The sequence below is a fragment of the Muntiacus reevesi genome, chromosome 3 (genome assembly GCF_963930625.1).
Source record: "Muntiacus reevesi chromosome 3, mMunRee1.1, whole genome shotgun sequence".
NCBI lineage: Eukaryota > Metazoa > Chordata > Mammalia > Artiodactyla > Cervidae > Muntiacus > Muntiacus reevesi.
The window spans coordinates 32,678,491-32,704,559 of record NC_089251.1 but is presented as its reverse complement, the minus strand read 5'-3'; the positions used below and the strand labels follow the sequence as shown (position 1 = coordinate 32,704,559).

Sequence of the window (26,069 nt, the reverse complement as noted above, 5' to 3'; positions counted from 1 at the left end):
GTGAGTGTTCTAAGAAGTTACATAGAGTTGTCACATGGAATCAGCAGCTGAGAAAGGGGACTAGCACATTTGTCACTGTGTTCCCCACTGTGGAGTCATACCCTGGACTTGAAGGTCAAGGCATCAGACCCGGGGAGAAACAGTGAATGGGGGAGATTTAGGGACAAAACAAACCTCGGTTTGGCCCAAGGGCCCCCCACTATAACAAATCCGAGACTGGGAGTCAGAGAGACTACAGGAAATAGGAGAAAAGGCGGGGGCGGAGCGGGGCCGTGGGGGCCCGGCCTGAGGCAGCCTGCAACAGAGAAAAGAGAAGAATCAGGGTTGAAAACTCTGCCCTTCTTCTGGTCTTTTAGCCAGGGGCTGGGAGATGAGACAGACAAGATGGGGGAGGCTAGGTAGGTTGAGCACTGCACAGTGGTCTGATAGGAGTGCCTGAGGTCCTGACTGGAAGTTTGTTCTCTTGTCTGCTGGAGTGAAGACTGAGAGCATGATGGAAAAAACGTCAGCGACTGGATTCTTATTGGAGGTACATTTAGTCTTTAGGGGGTCAAAGGGAGAAGGGGAGGAAGAAAATGGTCCTGAATGGCAGAAATGGGAATAAGAGGTGGAATGAGGGGCTGGACACTGGTGCTCACCGTGGTGTGCAGCGGGGTCCCAGCTCCGGCTCACTGCTCTCCTTGGTCTGGGGGATAGGGGATGTGGGGCCCGAAGAGCCTCTCATCCCTCTGCGAGTCGGTGGTGAGCCCTGGGCCAACCTGGGCCTAGCCTGTGTGGACAGGGGGAGGCTAAGAGGCTGGATTCTTCCATGGACGTTTTTGCTTCTAGGTTTCCTTCTAGTTTCCACGTGTACGAGTATAGAATAGGGGTCAGCATGGGTACCTTGAGTTCTTGGGCACTATGTCTAGCTGAGAGGGTCAGGCAGGATAATAGCTAAAAAACTCTGGTTCAGTCTATGATTATACAGTCCAAGCTTTACTTAACTAGGGGAGGTCAAAGGACCCAGCATTTAACTTTCATGGCTATACCACAGCCGAGATCTGGAGGAGTAGAAAAGCACGATATGGGAAGATGTTGGAGTATTAGTAGGTCTACTTCAGAGCCTTCATTGCCTCAGCCCCTGCCAGAGCAGCTTAAGCTTCACCCATCCAGGCAGCTTCTGCCTATACCCAACTTCAGTCAGCCTAGTATGGGGATCTGGACTGAATCAGAGTGGGTGGCACAGCTGGTCCTAGGAGCAGCAACCAGATGTGTTACCTGGGGAATCCGGGACCCCTCCTGGCAGGAAGTCTCCTCGGGCAGGTCTGGGCAGAAAGAGAGGAGAAGCTAAGGGCAGGGGCAGGCAAAGCCAAAGCTAGCAGGCTGAGGTGAGGGTATATCTGGCAGGGATGCTGGGATTGGAAGCAAGCAAGAGACCTGGCTGAAGGGGACGGGGGGCACTCGACAGACAGGCATTCAGGCATCAGAGCAGCTCCCTGCTATGGCTGTGGGGCAAGGATGTAAAGCAGTGCTGGGCATTTTCCCTCCCGCTCCCCAGGTGAACAGCACCTTGCTGGGCTCTGCCAAGAGTTGTTAGCTGGGGGCTGGGGAAGACCCCAAAATGTTACCTGCAGTCGGGTCCTAATACAGGGGATCCGAGGTCCAGCCCCCAGCAGACCTTTCCCTATCACCATGACGGCCTCTGTCTTGTCTCCTGAAGACAGGAATGAGCAGCTGCTCCCTAGGGAACAAAGGAAATGGGATCAGGAGGGGGCCATGGAGAAGAGGTAACTTTCTTTCCATCTGGGTTTCTCAATACTGGTACTGTTGACATTTTGGACAGGATTATTCTTTGTTGTGGGGGGCTGCCTTGTGTGTTTCAGGATGTTTAGCAGCAGTTCTGGCGTCGACTCAGCAGATGGCATTTTTTCTCCTGCCTCCTCCTCACTGTAACCAAAAATTTCTCCAGACATTGGCAAATGTCTACTGTTGTGCAAAACTGCCCCTCGTTCAGAAGCACCGCATGCTCTAGTCTGGTCCAAGGGGTGGAATGGCAACTTGGAGCTTGACTTAGAACCCACTCAAGCTGAACTGCTTTGAATTTGTTAGTGTTATCTCAGTTGTGTGTGTAAGTATTTAAGGATCAAGCAGCACCAAGACCGGTGGATTCAGGACTACCCACCGAAGAGTTAACAGGTTGGGAGTAGCAGGCTCTAGGGGAGGCAGAAGATGTCAGACTGGAGCCTTAGAAATCATTCCCATCCAGTCTGTTACATGGCTGGGTCTAGAACTTAAAAGGAAAGCAGATGGTCTAGGCTCTCTATGTGAATGACACGATCCCATAACATGTGTGGTGATGACGGGTGAAAAGGCCTATGTTGTTTTCATTCTTCAGTTTTGTCTAATGTTGCCCAGCTCCTGGAGTCAGGGAGTATGAATAAAAGCAGGTAGGAAAAAAGTCCTCAGGGTCCTCAACTGTAAAAATAAGATTAAATAAGATAATGTGCTTAGAACAGTGCCTGCCACATAGTAAACGCTCAGTAAGTGGTTAACTTATTTTATTATACATTCATAAAATTCTAGCTTCCTATACAAGGGCACTGATGTTAGTTTAGGGATTTAGGATAATCCAGGAGGATAACTGATGGCCCTGGTCTGGAGTGGCCTGCATAACATGAAGTCAAGAAGGAGGTGCAGGTCACATGGCACCTGGAGGGGTTTCTTCAAGACTAGTCAGGACTCTGGTCTACACCCTGGGAGGTAGGGAAGGAAGGAGGTTGACCAACCCAGATTTCAGTGGCAGTGAATACAGACCTGATACGCTGAGTGAGTTGGGCAGTAGGCAGGAGCCCATGTGTGAAGAGGCTAGGTTAGAACTAGCAGGAGTTGGGGATGGGGCCAGGCTGCTTGAAGTAGGGCGATGGGTCATTGGCTGCTGCCGCCGTCTCCTGTCCTGGCTTCGGGGCTCTGAGTGGAAGGGACACAAGCAGATAAAAAGGCAAATAAGTGAGGTGTTGTCACTCCACTGCCCCACTGGCTTTCCCTTGTCAGCAGATGCCTGTTTTCCAGCTTGTTATCACACCAGCATCCCTCTTCTGAAGTAAATCTAAGATGGGTAGAAAGACCTAATAACTTATTCCAGCTTTCCTTGTTCATCCAGCCCTCATCCCACTTCACCTCTGTAGCTAACTAGCTTACTCACACCAGTTCATTCTTAAGTTACTGAGCTTGGCTTTTTCTCTTCCCTCTAAATGCCCCTCTTCAACTACTTGTCCTGCCCCTAAATGCCAGTATCCCTCACCATTCTATCCTTTTCTCCTGCTCTATGTGGTCAAAACTCCTGAGTCTCCCTCTCGCCCTTTTTTCCTGAGCTGCAGTTCTAACTATCTACTGGTTGTTTCTACCTAGCAGTGTCTCATGACCCTTTGCTTCCTTTCCTTCTCCCTGTCTTGGTGAAAAATCTGCTAGAAATTTGTTTCATCTTTTGACTCCTTCACATTTAGATTTGTTTTTAACCCAAACCTGGACAGTTCTCCCACTGCCTTGAGTTCCCCCTTTATTCACCTTTGCATTACCAGTGTCCAGATACAATCTTTATCTCTCATCCAGGCTTTAAAAAAAATATTCTCCACTGGCCTCCCAAGCTTGAGTCTATTCCCTTTTATAATCCATCCTTCACACAGGTGCCAGAAATTATTATTCTAAAATACAGACCTGATCAAAAATCATTTTGGCTCAGACAAGGGGGAGATGCTAAAGGTCTATTACAGGATAAAGTCCAAATGTTTGAACATGGCATTCAAAGCCCCACCTACTATCGGTCCAGTCTACACACCCTCAGTAGGATGCTGACTTGATCCTCTGCTATAGCTTCTGTGGCTACTGGCTCTGCTGTTCCTCTGCAATGCCTGTTTCTTCCAGTGAACTCTGGACATCTTATATGTCCCATCTCAAATGTCACCTCTATGAAAGCCTCCCTGACCATTAACAGTAAAATTAATTGTTCTCTTTTCTTCAGTTGTTCTTTGTGCCCTCGGCAAGTAACTGTTTATGGTTTCTGTCTCCTTAACTAAATGTTAGTATATGTAAAGTACTTACAACAGTGCCTGGCACATATGTTAGCTAATATTCTAATTGAAATTTTGAGTTTCTTGAGGGTAGGGACCTGGTCTTTTTCAACACTGTATCTCAGGGCCTGTAAAGTACTACCTGGAAAAACAAAGACCTTAAAGATTTTGTTTGCCTGGAGAGCAGACACCCACTGCAGACCATGAGCTGACTCAGCAGTCTCTGTCTAAGGGCATATGGTTATACTCTTATGGGGCAACTCTCTTGGTCCCTTCTTTGTGGCTAGAGCCTCACTGCTACACATTCTGAAAGGCGGGGTCCCAGTTGGGTGGATGGTGATGAGAAGCGGCAGGGAGGTGCTGAGGCATGGCAGGTCTGTCCTCATCATAGGGGGATAGCAGGCTCCAAATGTTCTCAACCAAATGAGCCATTAACTTCTGTGGAGCGGAATTTGATGCTGGTTACAGGATGCCAGCTGACTTCTGACAAAGCAACATGTGTTACATGTAAAAAGCCTCATCTAAAAAGTAGGAAGTAGGTAACAGGAGTATTATCTTGTCTAACTACACTAGCAGTGACAAGGGTACTTCTGGAACGTTTCCAAACCAAATTTTAAAAAACTGATACTTGTATGAAAAAGGACGAGAAAAAAGGGAGAGATCTCAGAAGGAAGCTACTCTAGCTTTGAGGAGATTGCTGAGATGCTGGGTACTAATTAGAGTATAAGACCACAGACAGGAGTCAAAAACAACCAGACCTTAGGGGGCTAGTAAGAGTTGGCACAGTGATGCCAACAAAACAGCCGAAGCCGGAGACTCATGGCCACAGTCAAATAACTTGGAACATTATCCACCACCAGAGACTCAGAGATACTGCAGAGCCTAGACCTTGGTTGTGGCTTCAGTCAAAACAGGGATGTCAAAAAAAAAAACAAAAAAACAGGGATGTCAAGATGCTGTCAAGTGACCGTACACTTGAGTCACTTCAAGTAATGAACTTTATGACAGAGGGAGAAACAGCAGGAGATAGATGATCTGAGAAATATCTATACACAGAAGGATGCTGGAACCATGTTAGGGGATGAAATTTCACCCTACCCCAAGAAAGGATAAAAGAGTGCAGGCAAGAGAGTGAAGGCCTCTGGGACATTTGTAGGTTCCAATAAGGAACCAAGTGACACTCAAGAAGATACAAAGCAAAATGGGCAAATGATATAAAAAATGCCAAGTGAAATGTAGGGATCAAGGGAAAGATATTAAGAATATATCTCTGGAATCCTGCCACTAAAGAGAGTTTCAGGATAGGAGACAAGTTTGCTTTAGGAGAGGTTTGATCTGAAAAATGAGAGGCATTTAAAGGTAGCACGTCATCACTTAAAAGCCTGTCTTAAGATGTGGCGGGGCCTGCCCGTAAATTTGGCAGCGTAAGCACACAGCCCAGCTTCTCGTGTTTTGACTTCTGGGCCCTGGGGTCTTCCAGGCTTATCCAGTCTCATTGTGACAAGAATTAAAGGGAGGAGCTCCAACTCTTCTTGGTTCTAAACTAGAAACGGCAGCTTAAGGCTGAGCGCAAGTGGTGATGGGACCAGCTGCGCATCTGTGACCAGTTCTGAGAGGGTGCAGCATGGTCATCGGCCCCAAGGTTCCATCTGGGTCAGTCCTGGGCAGAGGCCCAAGACGCAGAACTAGACTGCCCTCACCATCGTGTGAGTCAGAATGGATATTCTGAGGGCTCACAATTCTGGAGCAGTTGTGTACCCTGGGCTTAGGTCCGGCATCATCCCCACTTTCCCCAGACATCTTTAGAACTGTCCCTCCAAGTAGCACTCAGGTCTCACTGGATCCCTAGGATGATCACAGACCTGATTTATGTCCTTTAAGGGGTGGATAGGCAGACAAGCCTCCATTCACCTCCCAGCTTCTTGCCTTTTATTTGTTCAACAAATATTTGGAAATCATTTAATAAGTGCCAAGCGTGTTGCTAGGTGATAAGGGAATGAACAGATGTGTTAGGAAATGTTTCCTGCCATCAGATAAGTTTTAGTCTAAGGGCATACGGCTATTTAACATGGAACTTTTGTTTTCATGGGAAAAGGTAAAAGTGATGGAGCTGGAGGCTTCCTATGTCCTTTGACTCACTTCTCAAAGGAACCTCTACTCATCATCGGCCTTGAGGTGCTCCACCAAAAGCTGCCAGCCAGCTGAGACAAGGCAGCATGGAGGCCAGGAAAGAGTTTTGGTAATCTCAGCTTTAAGTGCCAGAGCTGGGATGGATTAGAGTGGCCATGGTAGGCTGATGGTTGAAGGCTCCCTGCTTTACTCTCAGGTCCCTGCCTGGTCTTTACACCAGTAGCCTGCTGTGTAGGCTGGAAGGGGAGTGCCTCGGGTGCAGTTTAGGGAGGTCCAGGTCCTTGCCTGATCCTGAGAGCAAGTGCCTTCTTCAGTCATGTGTCCTGGGCACCTCGCTGGTGTCTCTCCACCCCCAGCCCCCCAGCCTTGTTTTCATGAATGCATAGCCAACGGGAGGAGTAGCTCGTTTACTCTCCACCCTCTACCCAGCAGGCCCTCCTCTGAACTGTCTGCATCCGCTTTCATACCACTTAACTGCCCACTTTAGCAGTGGCATTAGCTATTCCCCAGTGATTCTGGCACTATAGCCAGGGGAGTGTTAGGAAGCAAGGCCTACTCAGGATCTTCCAGCCTCCTGCCCCTGCAACATTTCTATTCATCCCAAGTTGGCTACTTTTTGGCTTCTAAAATGTCATCCCCCAGCCTCTAAGGACAAACCCAGCCAGACTAGTTAGTTCTCTGAGGCCCTGCCTTGAGCTGCTAACTAGGATACCTAAATCTTGTCTGAAGTTTTCTGGATAGCCCAACCTCATGTTCTGTTCTAGCCAATAAAGGACTGCCATTAACTAACCTACAGTTACATGGGATATCATTTTTTGTGCATTAGTGGGAATTTTCCTAAAAATAAGTTTGTAAGTTTAAAAAAAAAAAACTTCAGCAATCCTAGTTTGGGGATTTGGAAGGTGTATTTACAGATGCTTTTTAGTTAGATCTCAGAGAGATGAGGGTCATGGTTTTCTTATCTTGGAAGACAAAGGATGCCTAGATGTGGTGAGGGGCCAAGAGCCAGGTGTGTGGAACCAGGAGATGTCACAAAGCTACAGCACAGGACAAAATGAAGTTTTCCCAAGGTGAATTGAAGATGCCAAGTCCAGTACCACAGTATGCATCAGAGGTCCCTATCCCAAGCCAAGGCCAGTCTCCCATCCTGGAGTCTTATCAGAGACTTTGAGATGCAAGTGGCAAACACTGGAGCACCAGCAAATGCTCGGAACAGAGGAGTCGAGCTCCCTGGGTCTGCGCTTTCAGCACCTTCCAGTGTTCCTCTCTGGCATTATTAGGGACCTTCCTGCCCTCTTGAATTCAGAGACAGTTTCTTGTTCTTACAAATATTTATGCAAGTCCACAGGGTGTCCTGATTCTCAGACCAGCTCTCTTTCTGCTTCTAAGCTCATTTACCTGGGGGAATATAGCTTCTCACTTGGTTTCACCTGCACCTGTATGTGGAGGACTCTCATATACAACTTTGATGTCACCTTTCTGCAGTTTGGCCCTTTTTCTGCCTGTGAAAGTGAAAGACATTCAGTTGTGTCTGACTCTTTGCGACCCTATGGACTATATAGTTCATAGAATTCTGCAGGCTATAATACTGGAGTGGGTAGCCATTCCCTTCTCCAGGGGATCTTCCAAACCCAGGGATCGAACCCCGGTCTCCCGCATTGTGGGCAGATTCTTTACCAGCTGAGCCACTAGGGAAGCCCTTTTCTGCCTGTAGGCCATCTCCATATAGCTAGCTCATGATATCCAAGCATGTCTAAAATAAATAAACTCAGCACTCTTCTTCAGACAATGTCTTAATGTGATCATGACATACTCCTTTAGCTTGTAACCATGAAGCTCTCTGTCTTTCTCTTCCACCACCACTGAATCCCTCCACTTGTTTCTGTTATATACCTTCGTAGACCCTGGCACTCGTCATCTCATGTGTAAACTACTGCAAAGACCCCATCTCCCATCCCTGCCTGATTTCCATATAAACAGTTCACAGACAGCTCGCTTAAGCAGATCTTTTGTTCCCATCATGAGAAACACAGTCACTGCCATATGTCTTGTTAACCCATAATGTCTTTTGTTTTCAAGCCATTTCGGATTCTTCCTCCCACCTTTCTTCCTGATTTCCATAGGGAAGGGTTTGCTCTTTGAATCAGCTAGTGTGTCTGCTTGTCATCCTCTCTACACATAGCGCTGATCCTGCCTATCACTCTCATCTCTGGAGTGTTCTTGTTAAACCATAAACCACACCCATTCCTCAAAACCACTTCTCCACTGATCATCCTTTGGGCGATGACTCTTGTGTTTATCCACAACAGCGGCCCCCAGTTCCCCACTAACAGTGCGCTTTTCTGCTGTGTTTACAGCCCTGTGTCCCTTATGAAGTTTCCAGTCAGTCCACCAGGAGTTACTTTGTACTGACTGTGCCTATTTTCTATTAGTTATTTGGGGGAAGTAACAAAGAAACAGAATACATGTTTCTCACTCAAGGAACTTAATACAGCACTCTACATTGGGGTGGGGGGTGGGTGGAGCAGGGAAGATGTTAATAAAATATTGACTAAAAACTGCCCAGAATCCTTCAGTGACGACCTAGAAAAGGCTCTTTACTGTTTCCTTTTGTAGTCAGGGAAGATTTATGGTGCTCGTATTCCTATGTGTTACGAGAAAAAGAAATTAAAAGAAGAAAAAATATCCAGATTTAAGATAGGAAACTCAAGTATGCCAGAACACAAAAAGACACAAGTTTGAATAACTGCCACGTAATAGCTGTGCAACCTTGGGCCAGTTAACCTTCAGCACCCCTCAGCTTCCTCATCAGAAAAATGAAAATACCACCTATCTTCAGGGTCCTTGTAAGGATTAAATGAAATAAATATGCGGTACTATTTTGTTCACTGTTTAATGCTATTTAAATATAACACATTATTACTGCTTTAATACTCAAAAACAGTGTACAAGTGTCCTTTCTCGATGAAGACAGACTCTCTGAGTGGGGCTTGGAACCTAAGCAGAGGTAATTATGGGGTCTGCCAGGGACAACATCTTATTGGTCAAAGCTGGTGAGGACCACCTCTCTCTCTCCTGTGGCTGCTCTAATTAGCGGTCATTTCCACAGCCACTGACGCCAGGGCAAGTTTCTGCTCTGCACCAAAAGCTTTGTTGCAAGCTGAGCAGCTGGGAAGTGCTGACAAGGACAAGTGCAGCTTGAAGACCAGCAAAGCTGAGTTCTAGTGTATAAACCTCTATACTCTGGCCAGACTGCCACAGCCCAGAAGCCACGTACAATGTTGATTTCTGATCTAGTGTTATTTCCAGGAATACCACAGCAACAGTCGCTCTACTCCAGTCCAGGTCACTCCCAAGGAACTCTGAAGTCCCTTTCTCTTCTTTTTCCCTAAAGGCCCACCTGTTTCTGGTCAAGTAGGGTCTTATTGGCCAAACCTAAGGGCACAGTTGAGGGACTGTGGCTACCGCTGGAAGGGGCTGGGCTGTGAGCCTAGTATAGAAGCTGTCTGTAGTTGTTCCATGTTTCTTTGGAAAAGTGAGCATCCTTCTAACACTTTCTGAACAGGCTCTGAAGCCAGGAACAAGTTCAGCTGTAGAGACCCTGGGTAGGATTCACCATCTCTGCATGGTGCTGAGACTGACTGTGAGGAAACCTCCTTATCCTTCCTGCTCCCAAGACTGACCGACCCTGTCCTTGACGTGGAGGCTCCATGTCTCAGCATGACCCTGCTCTAGCCAGTGAGTCTTCCTTGGGCACTTCCTGCCTCCCAGCAGTTGCTGAAATCCAAGACCCTGGACTCCCGCCTCTGCCACACATGTACCGTCTGGAGCTCGTGCCGCAGGGAACACCAAGGTCGCAGAAGAGGCTACAGATTCTGCTACAAACTAATTTTATTGATTCACCCCTTGGTCCCAGGCTGAGTGTGCATCTTCAAGCTCTCACTTCCCCCAGCAATGCCCCAAACAACCGAACACCTGTTGCAGGGGCTCCCAGACTAGCTTACCTCTGACGGGGCCCAGCACCCGATGGCTGACCTTTTGGGTGCTAGAGCCCAGGCCTGGCAGCCCCACAGGCCGGCTGCCATGAAAAGGAAAGCTGGGGGAGTTCTTCATCTGTGGAGAATTTTGTTGGCTGCTGCTGCTACCACCAGCACTTGTGCCAGTACTAAAACTTCGTGCGCGGCTCAAGGTGTTTTCAGAGCAGGAAACAGGCAGTCCGCTGCAAGAAGCAGACACCAGTTAATCCTGGGCCAGAAGGCTGTCTTGCACTGTCCTCCCTGGTCTGATGCCCAGTACAGTGTCACCTCTGGGGTGAAAAGGCTCAGGGACTCATTCCGAGGTGGCAGGGAGGAATCTGTGTAAACGGATAAGGAATCTAACCTGGGGCATCTCAGGCTGCCTGGGGGCCCTTGTTCACACGTGCACGCTCCTGCTGAGAATATACCAAGAGCCATGTGGGCTGGCCCTGGGCAGCTTTAACTCCCAGATAGGTCCCCGTTGTCACCCTGCTGCTGCCCTGGCCCCTCAGACATTCACAACAACGGGAAGGTGAGACCCACCCCTGGGGACCCCCACCCTAGTTCTACTTGATTTTGTGCAGGGCTCTGGAGCAGGGAATCCCCTAAACCTGCTTTTCCAACATCTTGGAAGTATGTAGTGCTCAATAAATGGAAAGAGGATCCCATTCTCTGAAAAATGCACTAGCCTTCCTAATCTGAATTCACCATGTGGTTCTTTTGGAAGTTGGGAATCACACAAATTCCTTGGAACTCTTTGCTCTAGAGCCCTGTTCCAGTGCCCCAGCCTCTCCCCCCCGCCGCTCGTCTTACTTGTTACTCCTGGGTGGAGTTCGAGAGCCTCTCCTCTTGCTGATGCTCACGTTCACAGTGGTGCTCAGGCCTCGGCTGCTGCGCACGTGTTTCAGCATCCAGGCCCGGAGATTTGTGAGGCTGCTGTGCTCCGATAGCACGATTCGGGGCCACGGGTTGCACTCCGCCATGTCCAGAGCTGCAATGGCCATGGCTCGTCCCACCTGTGGGGAGTCCGGTTTGGCTCAGTGTCTTGGTCTTCCAACCCAGGAATCTGTTTCCATCCACGGGTGCTGTGTTGGCTTGGGGTGCACAGCCCCGTGGAAGGGACGGAGAGACTGGCCTCACATCTGCTCAATGACTCTGTCAACTGTGGTGCTCAGGCTCTCTTACTGCAAAGTGGATTTAGGGCTGTCCCCTAGACTGCTGCCCGTCTGGAGCCCTCATCCATTATGAACAGGGGCAGGTGGGCTTTCGGGATGGCTCCAGGCAGGAGTTCTACCAGCAGAAGAAGGCACTGGGATCTCTTCTATAACCCACAGTTCTTTCTGTTCCATTCATGTGCCCCAGGACACCAGGATCATCAGGACCTCTGTAGAGGGGGTGCTTTGAACTCAGTAGGGAATTAATCCAATAGAAGGGGGAAGATAAGCTCACAGGCAAAGAATGTGACCCAGCTGTGCTAGGAGAGTCTCTAGGGCAGGGCTGGGGCCCATTCATCCCCTCGATACCTTTACAGTCAGAGGCCTGGTGCCTATTAACTGAGGAAAACCACCACCATGGTTGAGAGGTAAGACAGTGACAATGGTGAGCCTTCCTCAGAGGACCTGAGAGTCAGGTGGCAGAGGTGAAGGCCTTTCCAGACTTTGAGGTTCCCCTTTCCCCACTCATCCCCTGCATTCGTACCTGCTCAAACAGTTCCACAGTGTATCTGGAGGGGAAGGCCGGCGGGGGAGGGGGGCTGGCACGCCCATTGTCATGGCAGGCGGCAGGGATGCTGTTTACTGAGCGTCCAGTGTTGTAGTTGCATTCAAGTGTGTAGCTAAGACACGGAGACCTTTATCAGACAGAATCTGGACAGAACCATGGGGGACAGACTAGGTGGTCTACGAGATAATCAGCTGGGGTAGAGTGTGCACAAATAGAAAGGGCTGATCCCTAGCAACTAGCAACTGACCCTGGCACTTTATCACAGAAGGTCCCCCAAAAGGTACTGTCCCAGACTTAAAGACAACACCACAAACTGAATCTGTCCTTTGGGAAGACTTCATCCATCCCCTGCCCCTCATACATCCTACACTGGGTTATTGTTTTCTTTGGGCAGCTATTTCGTCCACTGTTATCTCAGTTTCCACCCAACCTGTGGATTATCCCTGAGGCTTTGTAGATTGCAACCCGGCCGCTTCCCTCTTTAGACTGGCCATCTCTGCGGTCTCGGGCATACATGTTCTTCTCTGAGAAATTGCAGCCCTGGAAGTCAAAGTGGGCTGAGTTCAAGGAGATGAGCTTTGGATACAGCATATTTTCCACCTGTTTGGGTGAGGAAAAAGGCAACTCAGAAGGAGAGACAGAGAGAAAGAAAGGATAGGGCAAGGAAGAGATGCCTAGTGTGGGGTCACGTGCCTTCACACAGCAGACAGACACCTTCAGAACCATCAGCAGTAGTCAGCATTGCTTACATTCTCACTGAATGTTTGACAATACTTCTAGGTGTTGGGAAGGTATGATTCTACCTCTTTTTAAGCCCTTCTCTCTGATAATATAAAATTCTCCTTCTCCCCTGGTGTTCCAAACTCTAGAAAACCTATGATGCTAGTAGCTTGATCTTCTTTCAGAGGTCATGATGTAACACAATGAGGTGCTGACTGTTCTTGGCCCCTGGAGCTCCCTCAGAATAAGCTGCCTCTTGCCAGCCCCAGGCCTTCCTGCCAGAAGGCCCTCTTCCCTCCGTTCATAGCCTGACCTTCATCTCCTGACTTGCAACACTCCCCACACTCACATGATGTTCTAAAGATTCCCACCTGGGTGTTCTCGTCACTAAAGCTGTTTCCATACATGAAGCAGCCCCTTTTGGAAGCATGTCCGTGCAGGTCCACGTAGTAAGCAACACCGCTCTCTCTGGGGGGGATGGCATCGGGGGCCAGCTGCTCCACCTCAGCTGACTCCTGTGGCATAATCCACACGCTGTTGGGCTTCTGCTCAGCTGCCTCAGTCTGTGTCCATGCCTCAGGTTTATCCCCGCTGGATGAGCGCCCAAGGTGAGCTCTGTTTTGGAGACTGTCAGCTTTCTCAGGGTCAGAGAGGGGAGCATCAGGAGGGAGATGGGAACTGTGCTGGTGCTCAGAGGGACTCTGGGAGTTCAAACGGGAGTGCACGTGGTGGTAGAGAAGCACAGCTTTAGCCCCATAGATGGCCGGGTGTAGGACTGCATCAGGCTTCAGGTACTGACGGTTCAGATTCACTCCACGTGAGTCTGTGCTGTAGGGAGACAAGGACCAAAGCAGGGGCTTGAAGGCTGGTCCAGTGAAGGAGACACATGGCAGATGGAAAGGAAACTGATTTATGAAACGAGAGGCTGAAGCTGCAACAGGAAAGACAGAACTGACATTGGCCCTCTCCCTGGTCAGCTGTTATCCCTCCTACAGAAATCTAAAAGATAGCTCCCTCTACCCAGATGGATCTACGGATATGCTGGCTTTACTCCCCTAGAAAGTGCCACTGGATGATCACAGGGACTTGCCTGTGTTAGGGTGCAAGAGGATTGGGAACACAGACACTAGATATGAGGCTAACAGCTGCCACTGAGATGCAGGTTATGAGGGGACGGGACAATCCATGTGGCCGGGCATGCCTCTTACCGGTAGTGACCCCGGACGACCCCATCGGGGTTCAACATGGGAATCAGCTTAAAGACAAACAGGCGACGTAGGGTTTGGGCCCGGGGGTCGTCAGGTCGAAGAATGAAGTCCAGAAAACCGTTGAAGACAAAGCTAGATGGAGTCTCCCCGGGGTGTACCCTACTGCTTAAGAAGAATATCTGAGGTGAAGAGGAGAGCAGTTATTAGGTCATTTGCTCTACATTCCAGGGTAACCATGTGGGGATGGCGGTGGGACGAGGTGGAAACAGCCATTGGATTTCCAGCTGGTTGAGTATGCAACTGGAATAGGAGCTGTCACACCTGCCTAAGAACACAGGCTGAGGTCGTGTCCACGGGGCCAAGGGATAATATGAGCTCAACCTACCAGCGGTGCCCGGGGCTCAGCCAAGGCCAGGGTACTACCTTTATGCTATTTCTACTCACTCTCTTGCCTGTGAAACGGAATGGTCGGGGGGTGCTGGCATCAGGAAATAGCTGCTCTAGACGGGGCTCTCGATCTTCGCGAAGCCCATGGCAGGAACTGATCGTCAGTAGATCTACACGAAGTCCATCCAGAGAATAGCAGAGGGTCTCCCGGTGGTAATAGATGGTATCCAGAGGGCTGGAGGTGTAAAAGTCATTAAGCCAGAAGTCCCTGAAGTCCTATCAACCAGTGGGCATGGTCACCAGCCCAGGATTTGTAGGATCTGTTCCTTCACCCTAACTTTTGGGGCCTTCTAGTCCCTCACAGTGTTAAACGAGCCTGAGGATTTGGGTCAGGTCTACACTATCAGAATGCAGGGAACAGGACAGGATGAAGTTAAGGTTTTATTCCCCAGTTTATGGTGCCCTAAGATAGACTACTTTGCATAGACACAGAGAGGTGGCCTCTCTTGGGGCAGGAAAAAACAAATGTGTGCTGAGCAGTGGCAGTGCTGGCTAAATTCTGGGTGACTGATGGGAGCTGGGATATTAAGAGACTTGAAGTAGGCAGGTGATGAGTGGATGGTGGGATGTCAAGATCACACAGAAACATTTGTCAGGGGTACCCGAAGTCCCACATGCTGTACAGAGGAAAGGACAGATGAGGTTTGGGGTCAGGGCTCTGAGGGCAAGTTCCAGGAGTAGCAGAGGTGCTCTGCGGTCCAGGACTACATGACAGGAGTAAGAATGGGGTTGGCACCTGCTATGGGTAGGGTTGTTCTCCAGAAAGCGCTGGTCTAGCTGGTTTAGCAAATCCTGGCAGTCACTGTAGGAGAACGGGTAGCAGAAGGCGAAGAAGGTGGTGGCTCCACGGCCTTCCACGAAACGGTGAACGAAGGATAACACAAACTGCGTCTCTGTCATCTGAGGAGCAGCGGAGGAAGAGGGAGGGGCAACACACCACTGGTGTCAGAACTAAGAGCCTACTGGTTGACCACCAGGAGCTGACCTCACACCCTCGTCGCTTTTACCAACACCCCTCCCTCTGCGATACCCCGTGACAACCAGCTTCTTCTGGGCTTCCCGAGGCAGGGGCTTATCTCAGACTCCAGCTGGCACCAGAGAAACCCAAGTCTGTCTTTCCTCCTCATGGAAAACTTACCTCAAAGGTAGGCCGGTCTCGAATGCGTTCCCAGCGTGGCCGAGTGGGCAGTGTACGCACAAAGGGAGCCATGCCCTGGGAATACAGCTTGCTTTGCTTGTTCATGTTCATGATGTTGATCTTGATGAGTTTCCCTGGAGTTCCTCCTCGGACGCTGAAGTAGAACCATGACCTGAGGGCCAGAGTAGAAGAGACACATCATTCTACACAGGAGGGTTGGAGAGGGGCTATGTGGGGGTGGGGGGAGGGACTGGAGCAAGCCAAACCGGGAAAGGGCTACTGGGTAGAGAATGAGGAGGGGGATGGGGTGGGAGAGGAAGGATGGTGTGCTGGCACGAACTCTCAAAGGGCTAACAGGAGGAGGGACGTGGGGCCCGCCTATTTTCCTTCTCCCACCCTCCATTCCTTTCTTCTTACCTGTTCCCATTCTCAAATTCCGTTTCAGCACAGTCCGGTCGGGTCCACACATTGAATTCATAGTCAGGGGAAGAGGCAATGCTGCTGGTGGAGGCTGAGGCCCCACCTGCTACTCCTTCCCCGTCATTAGACACAGATTCCACCTTCTCCACATGGGCTAGGTTCCCTGAATCAAAGCGAGAACTGAACAGCAATCCCCCACAGCGCAGCTCCATGGTGGGGCTGGGAAAGCATCCTCCTGCACCACTCAGGCCCTGAGAGCTTGGAAAAACATGGGGTAGGGAGGAGACGGAAGAAAAATGAAAACGTGTTCTTTGGGTATCGCTGTGTAAATGAGAGCTCCTCTAAGGAAGTACCATAAGAAGAGGCTCTCTTCCCCTTTAAAAAAGGTATATGTGGCCTTCCAGCAAAGGCCAAGAATAAGCAATATTCTGTCCCCACACTAAGGGTTGTAACTGACCTCAAAGGACCTATTTTACCACAGTGTGGCTATTCCAAAATGAAATACTCAATGACTTAAGTATGTCGAGAAACACTAGACTCTAAGCTTCTTTGCAGCCCAAAGATGAGAGAAGATAGAGAGGTCCAACTGCCCAAATCTAGCCATGATACACCAACTACAACATAACGCCAGCTAGAAAGATGGGCCATTCTGGATCTCTGGTTCCTAGACTGGCTCCCTGCTCTGGAGAAGAGCAGAAGGGAGAGAACCAAGTTTCTAACTTGAGATCGACAGCTCTCTCTCCCCACTCCTCTGCTTTCACAAGTACTGACCTGGCATTCTTCTGCTGCTCCCTGAGCCCTGGAAGGGCTGGTACTTTTTGTTTAATTACCCCATGCCTATTAATTATGAAATCAAACTAGATATGTGGCCTATGCCAAGCCAAAGTTAACTGGGCAGAAGCCACCTGCTCACATGGAGACTGCAGCTTAATCCCCCTAAGGGTACGAGTCTATTCCACACCGCCCCCCTAAGCACTGAGGCCCCTGAAAAAGCTACCCTGGTAGTTGTGGGTGAGTAATGGGTATTCTGAGCATCTCTAGACAAAAGTGGCCCATAGAGACCTACTTGGGGACAGGGGATGGCTTCTCGACCCACGACTCCGAAGGACCCTCACACCAGGACCGAGCTTGCCCCGGCTTGTTGACTTGGGATGGGTAGGGGCGGACTTGAGGCTAACAAGGCAGGGCGTAGGGGTCAGAGGTGAGGCCACAGGAGTGGGGGTGGGGCGGGACCAGCCCGGGCGAGGGGCGGGGTGGCCCAGCCACCCCAGCCGGGTGGGCTTCCAGAGGGGCTGCGGGCCGTCGAGGGCTGAGAAGGGGGCGGGGCCGGGGCCCGCACTCCACGCTGAGCCCCTCACCTCTCTCCGGGCCGGTGATCCCGCTCCCTCTCCCGCTAGCGAGGCGCCACCTGGGCCCCGGCACCCGGGCCCTCCACCCAGGACCCAAACAAAACCCGAGCGCCGCGGTGCCGGGACCCCGCTCTGCCAGGAAACAAGAAGTCTCACGCCTATTGGCCGCGGGCACAGCTGGCTACCCGCCCAGTAAGGCGCGCTGCCATTGGTCAGCACACCGGGGTTCCCTCGCACGTTTAGCGGGTACCTGAGCCGGGGCTGTTTGCTGGCTCGACCTGCAGGCGCGGCGGGAGGATTCCACCCGCGCCTTCTCGGAAGACGGTTAACGGCCTTGCTACCGGGAGGAGAAAAAGGCAGTGATCAAAAAGGACCCTGGAAAAGACTCACCTGCAAAATAAAAGGGCCGCGTGTGAAGCTGATCATTGCCTACCGTACTCCTTTGTGTATCACAAAACACTCACAAGCTTCAGCCACTCGCGGTTGGGGAAGTATTCCAATGCATGGGGCAAAAACCGAGTGGAGGATGCGGGCATCGATCCCGCTACCTCTCGCATGCTAAGCGAGCGCTCTACCATTTGAGCTAATCCCCCAGCTGCTTTTGGCTGCTTTCCTTTTGCCTTACAGGTTGTTCTGCGGTGTCCGCTGACCAGCGGACCCGCCGCGGTTGGGGAAATTCATTTGGCTTAGCACTGAGTGCAGTGGGACCGCGGACCGGATTTTTAAAAGCAGGCATATAATAATTATACATAAGCAATAATAAACCTTATTTAAAAGCACAGATTAGCACTCCTTTGCTTGTAACCCACAAGACAGCAGGACCATACCTCGAGTGTTTACCGCATATATCTTTCAAGGAACACAGGCAGTGCGCAAACTCAGTGGGTTTCTAGGTAAGCTTTTCTCTTGCGAGGAAGAGAAGGTTAAAAAGAGCGTACGAAGTCCTTCGAGCCGGAATCGAACCAGCGACCTAAGGATTACCACAGTTCATTCACTACAGTCCTCCGCTCTACCAACTGAGCTATCGAAGGCCCCGCTGCTACTAGCGGCTGCCGCTGTCCCTCTAATACTTACCAAAGCCACACTCCAGGGTCTCAAAAGCTTTGAGGAGCCCACCTTCTAAAGAAGTTCTTCCAGGCTGCACAGAACAGAGGAACCTGGAGACAGAAATGCGAGCAAAGGACGCTGCCAAAGGACCCGCTTTCCTACCTGGACCAAGGAAACACAGACCACACAGGTCCCTTCCGTTTCCGTGCTTTTTACAAAACGGCGGCCCCCGACCCTCCACCCGCGGTGGCTTCTACAGGACTGCGGACGCTTAGAGACCCGGCCCACGACCCTGACTTCTGCTCCTGATTTCTCCAGCCTGGCCAGCATGCCCAGTTGCTCTACTCTCGCCAGGCGCCGGTTGGGTTTGCAAAGCCGAAGGCTTACGTTCGTTATTTCCGCTCCTTGTTTCCCTCCGCTGTCTCCGCGGGCGCCAATATAGTCCTACTTTCCTCCAGATAGGAAGGACATTCATTCAAGTCAATTAACCCATGTTTGTCGGGATCCTTTCCTCCTAAGAGCAAGAAAGATACAAAGCTGCTGGAGGCGAGGGGGGCGGCCCGGGGCGGGCGGCGCGGGACACCGAGGGCTTAGCGACGCCCGACGCAGCCCGGAGCCCGGCGGGCAGTCGGGCCGCTCGCCTCCCCCAGACCCCCGCCCCTGCCGGCCTCACACCTGCGTCTCCTTCCAGGGGCCTGACGTGCCAGCCCACAATCCTTTGCCCACCAGAAGCTCCCGGGGTTTTAAAACAAAGAAACGCGCCTAGAACCCATTTCGTGTGTGCAGCTCGGCTTTGCCTTGTGGCGGGGTGGGTGTGCGGGGAGACCCGATCTCCACTGCCTGCTCTGCGACCACCGCCTGAGCTACCCCGGGTCACAGTCGCCCAGGGCGAATCCAGGTCAGACGAGGGTTTCAAGCCTCTGGCGACTCCGACATTTTTGGGGTCCCTCAGCTCAGTTCAGTTCAGTCGCTCAATCGTGTCCAGCTCTGCGACCCCATGAACCGCAGCACACCAGGCCTCCCTGTCTATCACCAACTCCCTAAGGCCACCCAAACCCATGTCCATTGAGTCGGTGATGCCATCCAACCATCTCATCCTCTGTCGTCCCCTTCTCCTCCTGCCCCCAATCCATCCCAACATCAGGGTCTTTTCAAATGAGTCAGCTCTTCACATCAGGTGGCCAAACTATTGGAATTTCAGCTTCAACATCAGTCCTTCCAATGAACACCCAGGACTGATCTCCTTTAGGATGGACTGGTTGGATCTCCTTGCAGTCCAAGGGACTCCCAAGAGTCTTCTCCAACACCACAGTTCAAAAGCATCAATTCTTCTGTGCTCAGCATTCTTTATAGTCCAACTCTCACATCCATACATGACCACTGGAAAAAACATAGCCTTGACTAGTCGGACCTTTGTTAACAAAGTAATGTCTCTGCTTTTTAATATGCTGTCTAGGTTGGTCATAACTTTCCTTCCAAGGAGTAAGCGTCTTTTAATTTCATGGCTGCAGTCACCATCTGCAGTGATTTTGGAGCCCAGAAAAATAAAGTCTGCCACTGTTTCCACTGTTTCCCCATCTCTTTGCCATGAAGTGATGGGACCAGATGCCATGATCTTCGTTTTCTGAATGTTGAGCTTTAAGCCAACTTTTTTCACTCTCCTCTTTCACTTTCATCAAGAGACTGTTTAGTTCTTCTTCACTTTCTGCCATAAGGGTGGTGTCATCTGCATATCTGAGGTTATTGATATTTCTCCAGGCAATCTTGATTCCAACTTGTGCTTCCTCCAACCCAGCGTTTCTCATGATGTACTCTGCATATAAGTTAAATAAGCAGGGTGACAATACACAGCCTTGACGTACTCCTTTTCCTATTTGGAACCAGTCTGTTGTTCCATGTCCAGTTATAACTGTTGCTTCCTGACCTGCATACAGATTTCTCAAGAGGCAGGTCGGGTGATCTGGTATTCCCATCTCTTGAAGAATTTTCCACAGTTTATTGTGATCCACACAGTCAAAGGCTTTGGCATAGTCGATAAAGCAGAAATAGATGTTTTTCTGGAACTCTCTTGCTTTTTTGATGATCCAACGGATTTGATCTCTGGTTCCTCTGCCTTTTCTAAAACCAGCTTGAACATCTGGAAGTTCACAGTTCACATATTGCTGAAGCCTGGCTTGGAGAATTTTAAGCATTACTTTATGAGCATGTGAGATGAGCGCAATTGTGCGGTAGTTTGAGCATTCTTTGGCATTGCCTTTCTTTGGGATTGGAATGAAAACTGACCTTTTCCAGTTCTGTGGTCACTGCCGAGTTTTCCAAATCTGCTGGCATATTGAGTGCAGCACCTTCACAGCATCATCTTTTAGGATTTGAAATAGCTCAACTGGAATTCTGTCACCTCCACTAGCTTTGTTCGTAGTGATGCTTCCTAAGGCCCACTTGACTTCACATTCCAGGATGTCTGGCTCTAGGTGAGTGATCACACCATCGTGATTATCTGGGTCGTGAAGATCTTTTTTGTACAGTTCTTCTGGGTATTCTTGCCACCTCTTCTTAATATATTCTGCTTCTGTTAGGTCCCTACCATTTCTGTCCTTTATTGAGCCCATCTTTGCATAAAATGTTCTCTTGGTATCTCTAATTTTCTTGAAGAGATCTCTAGTCTTTCCCATTCTATTGTTATCCTCTATTTCTTTGCATTGATCGCTGAGGAAGGCTTTCTTATCTCTCCTTGCTATTCTTTGGAACTCTGCATTCAAATGGGAATATTTTTCCTTTTCCCCTTTGCTTTTCGCTTCCCTTATTTTCACAGCTGTTTGTAAGGCCTCCTCAGACAGCCCATTTTGCTTTTCTGCATTTCTTTTTCTTGGGGTTGGCCTTGATTCCTGTCTCCTATACAATGTCATGAACCTCCGTCCATTGTTCATCAGGCACTCCATCAGATCTAGTCCCTTAAATCTATTTCTCACTTCCACTGTATAGTCATAAGGGATTTGATTTAGGTGATACCTGAATGGTCTAGTGGTTTTCTCCACTTTCTTCAATTTCAGTCTGAATTTGGCAATAAGGAGTTCATGATCTGAGCCACAGTCAGCTCCCGGTCTTGTTTTTGCTGACTGTATAGAGCTTCTGCATCTTTGGCTGCCAAGAATATAATCAATCTGATTCTGGTGTCGACCATCTGGTGATATCCATGTGTAGAGTCTTCTCTTGTGTTGTTGGAAGAGGGTGTTTACTATGACCAGTGTGTTCTCTTGGCAAAACTCTATGAGCCTTTGCCCTGCTTCATTCTGTACTCCAAGACCACATTTGCCTGTTAGTCCAGATGTTTCTTGACTTCCTACTTTTTTTCCCCCCATTTATTTTTATTAGTTAGAGGCCAATTACTTTACATATTGTAGTGGTTTTTGCCATACATTGACATGAATCAGCCATAGATTTACATGTATTCCCCATCCCGATCCCCCCTCCCACCTCCCTCCCCTTGACTTCCTACTTTTGCATTCCAGTCCCCTATAAGGAAAAAGATAGAAAAGGAAATGGCAACTCACTCCAGTATTTTTGCCTGGAAAATCCCATAGATGGAGGAGCTGGTAGGCTACAGTCCGTGGGGTCGCAAAGAGTCGGACACGACTGAGCAACTTCACTTTCACTTTCTTTCTTTCATAAGGAAAAGGACATCTTTTTTGGGTGTTAATTCTAGAAGGTCTTGTAGGTCTTCATAGAACTGTTCAACCTCAGCTTCTTCAGCGTTGCTGGTCGGGGCATAGACTTGGATTATCATGATATTGAATGGTTTGCCTTGGAAATGAACAGGCTAGCTTTAAATCCGAGGTTTGTGTTGTTACCGAACGCACACTGGGATGCCTGTGGGCATCCACAAAACAGGTTAACATTTTCCCATTGATTTAACTTCATTCTGCTGCTGCAAACGCTACCTACCATTGTGTCAGAGAGCATTAGCTCGGGGTGGTTTTCTTGGAGAGGTGTTTACCACACTCTCTTTCTTGCGGGAAGGTAGGGTCGGAAAGCAGAATGTGTTTAATTATGTAACATTGGGGCTTTTGTTTTTGAGCAAAATTCACATAACATACGATTAACTATTTTAAAGTATGAACAATTCCGTGATATTTAGTACATTCATAGTGTTGTGCAAATGATCACCTCTCTCTGGTTGAAAAACTTTTTTCTCACTCTGGAAGAACACCCGTTAACCCTGAAAGTAAGTACTCCCATCCGCATTTCACCCAACCCCTGGCAATGACTAATTGGCTTTCTGTCTCCAAGGATTTACCTTATTCTGGAGATTTCACATAAAACAATAAAATATGTGACCTTTCGTGCTTGATTTCTTTCACTCATGTTTTGAGTGTCCATTCTTCTGTTTATGTCTTTTCCCACCTTTTGGCTTTTATGAATAACAGTGCTACAAACATTTGTGTACAAGTTTCTGTGTGGATGTATGTTTTCATTTGTCTTGGGTACACTCAGGAATGGAATTGCTGAGTTTTATGCTATTTGTATGTTTAACTCTTTGAGGAACTGCCAAACTGTTTTCCACAACTGTTGAACAATTTTACATTCCCACCACCAATGTAAGAGGGTGCCAATTTCACCACATCCTTGTCAACAATTATTTTCTGTATTTTTTATTGTAGCCCATGTTTCAATAAGTTGAGCTCAATTAATAATAAGCAATTTTCTGTTATTAAAATTTTTTAAATCACTCTTTGACTAGCCATTTCTCATCTGCTTTTTACCAAAATTTATTGAAATATTCATCTTATTGTTGGACAGTTTATATCCAAATTTTTCATGATTAATACTGCTACAATAAATGTTGTTATATGTAAATCTTTGTTCACATTTCTGTTTACTTTTCTGTCTTCTAGAATATATTCGTAGGAGTGGAACTACTTGGTAAAGTAATATTAAACTTTATAGGCTTTTGACAAGTGTTACTAAATTACTTCCTAGAAACATTATATCAGTTTCTATCATAGCATTCACTGAGTAAATCACTTAAAAATTTTTTTTGTCAACATGATAGGCAAAAATAAGTGGTATCTTATTTTAAATTTGCATCTCTTTGGCAGTGAAATGGACTTTTCCTCCCAAGTCTACTGTTCATTTGCATTTCTTTCATAAAGTATCTTTCATCCATATTTTTATTGTTGCTTAGTGCTTTTCTTACTGATTTGTAATTGGATTCAATAATTCATAATGTGAATTAATAATGTGAATCATGAATTCATAATTCAAAATTCAATAATGTGTTTATTATAAGCTCAATAAGGCATCAGAGGCCTTGACCAGCCTACCAACCAGACCATTCCCTCCAACAGCAGAATACATATTCTTCTCAAGAGTACATGGAATATTCTCTAGGATAGCCCACATATTAGGTAATGTCTTAATAAATTTAAAGCGATTTAAATCATACAAAGTATCATTAAGGTAAACTACAGACTTGAGGTGATAGTGTTAGGTGATCGTGATGTGTTAGTACAGGTTCACTGATGTTGACAGTGGGGGAAACTGAAGTGCAGGGGCAATGATATGGTGCTTTTTGCTGAATTTTGATGTGAACTTAAAACTGCTGTAAAAAAATCTATTAAAAATTAATAACTTGTGTACTAAAATAGTAAAAATATTATACTGAGGCATATCCAACATTTCTCAACTCCTAATTCTAATAGGTAAAATATTCAATAGGTATTTGCTCATACACTGAATGGTGAAAATTCTTTCTTATACCTCAGGTCTGGGCAATGAAACCACTGGTTAAGAATGGAACACCAGATAGAGAAAAGCAAGATCCTTTGTACCCTCAAGTCCTTTTGGGAGCAGAACCAGGAAGGCGATTAGAAAACAAATTCATCACTTTTAAGTGTTCACTTAAATCCAAACTCCTTCAGGAGAGATAAGACATATTAAAATGCTCAGAGGTCATCCAACCATTGAAATATCTGTATAATTGACAACTGGGTCACTCTAGAATAGGGCGGAACAGGTATGCCTGTCTCTGTGGGAAATGCTCCATTCTGAGAATGATGGCATTTGGGAACAGGCTGGCAACGCTACAGGCATGAGTCCAGCAACACTATCTATCCATAGTAAGACAGGCTCCCCCTCCGCCCACCCTGCTCTAAAGCTGAAGCTGTAGACAGGGAAACCAAAAATATGCATTGAGACTCAGAAAAATGGAGAGAAGTGTTGAGATATAATATGCAAGTTCGTACAAAAACTAGTAACTAAAGCTAGTAAGAGATAATACTCAAACTGACCTTCAGTTACACGATGTGTTATCTGTAGAACTCCAGCTGTGTGTGAAAAGTGTCTAGAAGTGACCTTCAAGATGTCAGTCGACTTCCAGTAACACCAGCCGTCAGTGTGACTGCCCGCCTGTCAGCGTCAGTGTGCTCCACCAGTCTATACTGGTTCAGCTAACTGGCTCAGCTTGGATTCCTGTAAAGTTGTGCTAAAGTGAAATATCTACATGTCTGATCTAGCTTTCATGAATAGCAGGTGCAGTGGGTAGAGGAAACATTCTGACCATTCCAGTATCAGGTATCTATCAAATAATGCCGCTTGAGGTGTCAGTAGTGTCTCTGTGAGAGGCTGTGGAGACCCCAGTTAAGCTGAGTTAAAGAAAAATGTTGCATCCCAGGATTACATGTTAGAAATTAGATGAACCCAATAAGGTAGTAGTGTACATGTGGGAAACCAAGGAAGCACTTGTAAGTGGGATTCTGAGTTGCTGGCTTGAAAGTCCAGTCCGCAGCCTTGGTTGGACTTGATGTCACTGTAGGGCAGTGTCACCATTTTACTGGCCCTGCACTGGTGCCAACCCAAGCTCATACCAGCTCATTTTCTTCAATTTGCCTTGAATTCAGGCCAGTTACCAGGATTCACTCAAGAATTGAACCCATCTGTAACTGATTTTAGGTAGAGAACTGAAGCAGTAGAACATGTCTGGAGACCTATGGACAGTCCTGCTAGCAGGCCTACACTTTGGTCCTTCGTGAGGTGGGATTTCTTTTTTTTTCCTGGGAAAAAATGGTCATGGCTGACTGCTACTACAGAAGCAGGCTTCTGCCCAGTGTGGTAATTTACATCCTAACAAGGAAAGGGAGATGTTACAGTCCTCATGACCTCACTTTGTGTCAAGATTTTGCTATGCTTGCTACTTTATAATCCTGGGGCTGAAAAACGGAGGCAGCACCTCAGGGCTGCCTGTGAAAGGGAAAGTGGTAAGCTGGCCATCACCCCTGCTAGTCATCTCAGGTGTTTGTGATAGAAACAGAACTCAGCCCATGGACGCTGAAGTGGGCAAGTGCACCTCTAGCACTGTTTATATTCTTTAAACACTCAAGGAAAGAAACGAGGTGAGAGCTGAAAATCCCGTAGTTAGTTGACTTATTATAGTTTCAAGTCAAAAATTAAAAGGGACATGGGTGATAAACCCTTGACTCATGTGTCTCTTGGAGTTCTGAATCATTCACTCATTGCCTATAAAATGAACCAATTAATAAATGAAGGTCCTGGCAAGGAAGGAGACATCCTCTGATTGCTGGCCAAGAATTCCTCTAGGACACTCTCCTCGTCTTTTCCAGGCATATAATCCTCAAGCTACGGACATGAATCACAAGGACAAGTGAGACCATAGTGAGCAAGTAGGGTATCTAGAACGCTTGACAGGCCAAACTTTAGAATGATGGAAGCAGGTTTTTCTTGCCAGAAGTTCAACTATGGCCAGAGGCTACACACCTTTGGGAGGGCAGAGGGCCAAAGAATGTGCAGGAGCTCACATTTTGTCGTCTTGT

At 48.1% G+C, this 26,069-nt stretch overlaps 1 protein-coding gene and 2 non-coding genes across 10 annotated transcripts; all 3 read right to left on the bottom strand.

Moving 5' to 3' along the window:
- Positions 1-26: 26 nt before the first annotated feature.
- AGBL5 (AGBL carboxypeptidase 5) lies at positions 27-25,981 on the bottom strand. 8 transcript variants are annotated; one of them, XM_065928764.1, is made up of 17 exons: positions 18,271-18,576; positions 18,024-18,166; positions 17,447-17,533; positions 15,845-16,105; positions 15,428-15,599; positions 15,026-15,189; positions 14,287-14,464; positions 13,843-14,021; positions 13,006-13,462; positions 12,345-12,514; positions 11,891-12,026; positions 11,006-11,208; positions 10,181-10,395; positions 2,794-2,946; positions 1,608-1,720; positions 639-769; positions 27-295 (listed from the first exon to the last, which is right to left on the bottom strand). In XM_065928764.1, exons 4-17 carry the CDS (start codon positions 16,057-16,059, stop codon positions 124-126), a joined length of 2,658 nt encoding a protein of 885 aa, XP_065784836.1. In that variant the 5' UTR covers positions 16,060-16,105; positions 17,447-17,533; positions 18,024-18,166; positions 18,271-18,576; the 3' UTR covers positions 27-123. The 8 variants fall into 8 exon arrangements, 7 of the variants coding, with proteins under 7 accessions (XP_065784836.1, XP_065784833.1, XP_065784834.1 ...); XM_065928761.1 differs by lacking the exon at positions 18,024-18,166; XM_065928762.1 differs by lacking the exon at positions 18,271-18,576 and having other exon boundaries at positions 17,447-17,529; positions 18,024-18,047.
- TRNAA-AGC (transfer RNA alanine (anticodon AGC)) lies at positions 17,717-17,789 on the bottom strand. Its single transcript has one exon. It is a non-coding gene; the product is annotated as a tRNA-Ala (tRNA).
- On the bottom strand, positions 18,139-18,227 carry TRNAY-GUA (transfer RNA tyrosine (anticodon GUA)). Its single transcript is given in 2 exon segments — positions 18,139-18,174; positions 18,191-18,227. It is a non-coding gene; the product is annotated as a tRNA-Tyr (tRNA).
- Positions 25,982-26,069: the final 88 nt, after the last annotated feature.

Excerpts from the sequence above, each read along its gene's own strand:
- AGBL5 (XM_065928765.1), bottom strand. The coding sequence starts at position 16,059 with ATGGAGCTGCGCTGTGGGGGATTGCTGTTCAGTTCTCGCTTTGATTCA. Across the intron at positions 15,190-15,427 it reads GAGACCGGCCTACCTTTGAG|ATGACAGAGACGCAGTTTGT; the intron begins GTAAGTTTTCCA and ends GCTGCTCCTCAG. Across the intron at positions 11,209-11,890 it reads CTGTGGAACTGTTTGAGCAG|GTGGGACGAGCCATGGCCAT; the intron begins GTACGAATGCAG and ends GACTCCCCACAG.